The sequence below is a fragment of the Micropterus dolomieu genome, linkage group LG19 (assembly GCF_021292245.1).
Source record: "Micropterus dolomieu isolate WLL.071019.BEF.003 ecotype Adirondacks linkage group LG19, ASM2129224v1, whole genome shotgun sequence".
Taxonomy (NCBI): domain Eukaryota; kingdom Metazoa; phylum Chordata; class Actinopteri; order Centrarchiformes; family Centrarchidae; genus Micropterus; species Micropterus dolomieu.
Window position 1 is genome coordinate 20,846,410 of NC_060168.1, and position 6,000 is coordinate 20,852,409.

The following is a 6,000-nucleotide window of genomic DNA, read 5'->3' on the forward strand; positions in this document are numbered from 1 at the left end:
GGTTGTGAATTGGGACAGAATCTTTAAAAAAAGAGGGGTTTGCAGAATGTTGCGTTAAGTCTTTAATGACTGTAACCTGGTTTAGTGGTTGGCCTGGTTTAGCCAGTGTAAATGGTCTCTTTCTAACCACTCAAAGCGCTTTACACTACATCACACTCACCCCTCTCACACACATTCATACACTGATGGAGAGAGGCTATGGGGGAACAGAAATACACATTCGCAGGACAACCGCTGTAAACCGAGCCCATGTGTGTGTCAGTCACTGCTGTGTCTGTCACTTGAACCGGGTTGTAGAGTAAAACTTTTGAGTCATTGTAGTCCATCTGCACTCAATCCGCGCTCTCTCTCTCTCTCTCTCTCTCTCTCTCTCTCTCTCATTACCTTACTCCTCTCCTGTGCGTAATTTTAGTGGCTGCTCTGATGTTTACAATATTTTTTTTGTTGGCTATTTTTTTTTCTATTTCTATGTGCTCATCAAAATATTTACCATTGGCCATTAATTCAGCAGTTATAAGAATTAAAGTTATTGAACTGATGTATACTTGTTGTGCTGTTTCTGATAACTGGGTTACAGATTATTTCTTTTCATTTGCGCATTGCGTAAGCTTATATGATGGGCATCTTGGCTCTGAAAACATCAATCCCTCCAAACTGTTGGTAAAAACCACTCTGAATGTCCTCTTACCGGATGTTGTGGGACTTGCGTTTGATCTCGTTCCAGCAGAGGTTCATGTCTCCTGTTTGGTGTGAGCCGCCTCCTCTCAGTCTCCTGCACTCAGTCCCCTCCTCCTGCCCCTCACCATCCACTGTGGACTGGCAAGGCACACAGTGGCATCCTGGCCACGAGGGCCGCCCCGCAGCTAAGGGACACACAGAGGGACACAAAAAAAGAGAAAGAATAGGGGACACCTAGGTGAGTATTACAGTCAACTGATGTTTGAAGGCCAGTTTTTGCGTTTGGATTGAGCCTGCTGATAATTAATATTTTTGCTGATATATGAAGCCAGTGTGGGGAGGATTAGAACATTTCTGGCTTTGGCAACCCTAGACATTGTGGAAGACAACAATACACACCGCTCTCACGGACTCAATCTATCAACATTTAAGCCTATTAAGCCACATCATCCGTCAAAGCACTGGCCAATGAAATGCATGCAAACACACTTTCCTGGTAGATTATTTTGTAACATGAAATTAAATCTTTCTACTGTTTACCTCACAATCGTCAAGACAAAATATAAAAGGATTACTACAGTGACAACTTTCCAGAGTATTAAAATGCTACCTTATATTACAAACTGCTGTGCAGTGTTTTAGTGTTACTCAAGTGTAGTTACTCAAAGTCGGTGTCCCACAGGTACTTATAGCAACATGTCTCTACCAACAAATTAATAGGCTGGGAGGATCATATACATATAGTAGACAACACAAATGTTCATTGGGATTGTCTCGTACTTTTTTTCCCCTATTTTTACATTTGAGCAGAAACTACATTCAAGTGGCTGATTTCTGATACTTAATAGGTCAAAACTGGTTGAACAATAAATCAGCAAACCTATCCTGACAGCTCTATCTCTAGGTAATATACCTACCTAAAGCACAATGCAATGCACATTGTAACAACACTCAAAAATGTGAAGCCCCAAACGTACAAAATCTAGTCAACAAATAAGAGTCAAATTGAATAACGCTGTCCTGTGTGCAGGATAGAAACCTGAATCATGAGACACCAACAGTTTTATCACATTATTCCATTCCATTAAACTCGGACAAAAAGCCTCTTTTTTTCCCCACAGACCTTTAGAGTGTGGGGGCATGTGAGGCTAGACTTGAAGAGGTGCAATCCCCTTGATGGAGCTGGGGGTGGGGCAAGCACTATCACACACAAACTGACAGTAATAGGAGGCATACAGGGAAGAAGAAGCTTTTCCAGGTTCACAGGTCATGGCAATCTTGTTTTGGTCACTGGGCTGGCATCCTGTCTTTTCTGTTAATTTCACAACATTTACCTTAGCAGCAGTAGTGCTTTACACAACCTGCTTCAGCGATCTGTAGGACTCTGTTAAAGTATGTTGAAATACAGTAGTGTGCAAAATGCTGTAAAATAAGAATGCTTTAAAAAAAATTGACATGTTAATAGATTATATTTATCAATTAACAAAATGCAAAGTGAGCTAACAGAAGAAAAATCAAAACCAAATAATTTTTTGGTGTGACCACCCTTTGCCTTCTTCTAGGTACACTTGCACATAGTTTTTGAAGGAACTCGGCAGGTAGGTCGGCCCAAACATCTTGGGAACTACCCACAGTTCTTCTGTGGATTTAGGCAGCCTCTGTTGCTTCTCTCTCTTCATGTAATCCCAAACAAAATCGATGATGTTGAGATCAGTGCTTTGTGGGGGCCATACCATCACTTCTAGGACTCCTTGTTCTTCTTTATGCTGAAGATAGTTCTCAATGACTTTCGCTGTTTGTCATGCTGCAGAATGAATTTGGGGCCAATCAGATGCTTCTCTGATGGTTCTGCATGATGAATAAGTATCTGACTGTACTTCTAGCATTGGGAAACCATTCATTCTGACCACATCTCCATGTCTGTTTGCAGAAATGCAGCCCCACACTTGCAAAGAACACCCACCATGCTTCACTGTTGGCTGCAGACACTCATTAAAATATTGACTCATCAGTCCAGAGCACCTGCTACCATTTTCTACACCCCAGTTCCTTGTGTTTTTGTGCATAGTTTAGACACTTGGCTTTGTTACCGAGAAAAATTGATGCTGTTTGGAAGGAAGAATAATGATTTGATTAAGATTTTTCTTCTGTTCACTCACTTTGCATTTTATTTATTGATAAATATATATTTTTAAAGCCTTCTTACTTTACAGCCTTTATCCACATTCAACAGGGTGCACAGGTGGCTTTCATCTAGGAAGTTAGTGGCTTAAAAATAACGTTTTCCGGTTTGTTGTGAAGTTTTCCTAAGTAATTAAATTGTCTTATGTAGTAAAGTTTTAGAGGACATAATGGAATGATGTGAATTTAAAAAAGTTGGATCACCTTTTAATAATCTTTCAAAACCACGCTCGACTTATCAGTATAAATGTCTATTTATGGTAAGGGTTGTATTTTTTTATTACAACACTAAATGTTGCCACTGTAAGCTAAACTTATGTCAATATGATTTTGTATTATGTCAATAAGATTTTTTGGGGACATTTTCAATGAAAATATAGTCACTAATCAGGCAACAGTTAAGTCTTGGGTGATACTGACAATATTGCTAAAAAAAAATAACAATAAACAAAGCCACATTTAAGCACAATAACAGTGAAAAACCTCACTTTCATCACTGGGGCAGTGCAACACAAACAGTGTATTCTAGATTGAAGTGTAAAGGGAAAACACCAAAATTCTCCGGTGCCAGCTTCTTCAATGAGAGGACTTTCTGCTTTTGTCAATGTCATTATAAGTTTAATAACTTTGAGTTTTGGACTTTTGGTCCAAAATGTTGCCTTGGAGTCTGGGAAACTGGGATGATTTTTTTTTTCTCTTTTATAGACTAAATGATTAATCAAGAAAGTAATCGAAAGAAGAATCAATGAATTAGTAACAGCATTGATTCGTTTGTTATAGTAGTTTATACATTGCATTTGAGATGGTTAGCTGTTTTATTTCACCTGCAGATTGAAAGTGTACTCTTACTGTAAATCGGCATATCTACCATTTTACTTTAAAAGGGCATCATATGTTTTCTTTTCTGTTGTTTGTGCCAAAAGGAATTTCCATTTTTTTCTTCTGGGTGGCATCATTATAGGGTTACTAAGGGTAACTAAGTGCTTCCTTTTGAGTATGTCTCTCTTGAGCTCAGATGATTTGTCTAAAACAAATTGAGCATAAAGTGAACCAGGAAGAAAGAACTTTTGTTGCAGAGTCAACATTTGTGTGAATGACTCCCCAGTGAGAGGGAGGGAAAGACTTGCGTTCAGTATACTCATCCCCTTTCTTTATCTTTATACTCCTCTCCATCCCTGTTTTACCTCCCCTCTCCTCCTCATCTGTAAATATTCATTCTTCTCTCTACCTTGTTCTACAGATCACCTCACTTCACATTGGCCGGATTTTTTTTTCCCTCTGTTTCACATGAATCATCAACATCTCGTTTCCACTCCTGTCTCCCATTATCTCTTCCCTTTCTTCCTCAGACAGCTCCTGTTATAGTGTAGGTGAGTGTTGTATGAATCAGCAATAACCTGCACATCTCTCCCACTCTCTTCCGCTCTCACTGTCTCTTTCTCTTCGCTGGTAATCAGAGGCGCTCCCAGGTCCTCACTTGAGCCCAAATACCTCTAAAAATAAAAACATGAACGCCTTTAATTCTGTGTACAGATCTGATTCACTTCACTGCGTTTGTGAATAAAACATGGAAGTTAATGCAAACGATGCAGAGGAGGCAGGAGGCACATGACACAGTAACGTTTAACAGCAGAATGGCAGCATGATTGTTTGTTTGCTTTGGAGAGCTGCCTCTTCTAGATGTGAAATGGAGTTGAACAATGACAGCCATCAACCACACCACTAACACCAAGAGAATACCCTGCGGGGTTAAAGATAGCTCTGAGAGAGGTTTGTTTCTGGAGTGCAGAGGGAAACGGGTGACAGACAGCCCTATCGGCGAACTCTTCTTCCTCTTCAACTTTTTCTCAGATAGCTAACAGCAGGGTTTCACATAAAGACACAAACTCACACACCACCGCATAAACTCGTTTAAATATTTTTTTTAAATCATATGAGTCATACATTGAAAGCCATCACAATTGGGAAATGTCTACAAAAATCACTGTCATGCAAATGTCTTTATCTCAGACACATCTGCATCATGCAAGCATGTATCAAGCCCACAGTGCTAGACATTATGTTGGTCTGTCTCCCACTCTAAACTTCAAAAACATGAGTCAAGCTTTAAACTTGCATTATTTATGGCCTTGATTAGATGTGGCATTGCTCAGTCAAGCATATGTACTGCATGTTTTCCAAAGATGCTGAAAAACCAGCAGAGATTTCACTGACATGCCACAAAGTGACACAGACAATATTCATCTTGCAGCTATAGCTACAGCTCTCACCTCCATGTACTCATGACTGTTTCCTATAGAAATCATAGCTTCACACTTTTGAAATTGCCCAATTATGTCAAGGCACAGGCAGAATATCTGCCTCTTGTCCTCTTGTTCTCCTTCTTTTTTTTTTGACCACTCGAGCAAAGGCAACCTGGAAAGACATTTTCCAGACAACATGTGAATTTTAAATCAAAGGAGTTGAAGATGATTAAAGACAAAGCTTTGCTGGATTTCAGTGCAAAAGAGAAAAGACAGTTCAACTGTGCAGATAAAGCCTCAGAGGATCAAAGCCACTGTGCCGCTACACCATGTCTACACGTTAATATTAATCTGAAGGAATCAAGACTGTAGCTAAGATATCCCTGAGAAGCAATACGATAGCTAGGATTTACTCTTATTACTGGAGTTCTGCAGATAAATGCAATTCTTTCACAATGTACAAGCCTACCTTAATAGTACAGACTTGCTGCGCCGTTTAGATTCCAGTCCAAGAATCACAATTTTGAAGCTGTCACTTAAGATAACTAAGTGTTGACATTATTTACCCTGTCTCTTGACTAGCTTGGCAGAGAATGCAGAGATAAGTTGGGCATGGAGCGAGTGATTGAAGAAACAGAGAAAAACTGGGAGAGACATGGAGGTATGGAGGGGGTTTGAAGGGGAGGACAGACACAGGAATGGGGAGAAATGGGTGACCTAATAAGCAGAAACTTCTTGACTCTTGGTCAAAGACTTCTCTGTCCTTGTAAATTCCTGCTCACACCTACATGGCTCCCCACTCCCCAAGACCAATGGAAAGAAAAGGCCATCTGCCTGATGTCCTTCAACCCCCCCCCCCCCCCCCCCCCCCCACACACACACACACAGACACACACTC

At 40.2% G+C, this 6,000-nt stretch overlaps 1 protein-coding gene across 7 annotated transcripts in view; it reads right to left on the minus strand.

The window, feature by feature from the left end:
* drp2 (dystrophin related protein 2) overlaps window positions 1–6,000 on the minus strand; it is a 166,133-nt gene that overhangs the window by 75,675 nt on the left and 84,458 nt on the right. For 6 of the 7 annotated variants that reach the window (XM_046031090.1, XM_046031088.1, XM_046031087.1 and 3 more), the window contains one exon: window positions 689–863. In XM_046031090.1, coding sequence (XP_045887046.1) covers window positions 689–863 — 175 coding nt within the window. Of the gene's footprint in view, window positions 1–688; window positions 864–5,571; window positions 5,709–6,000 lie in introns of those variants that run through there. The other variant, XM_046031091.1, reaches the window with a different exon arrangement.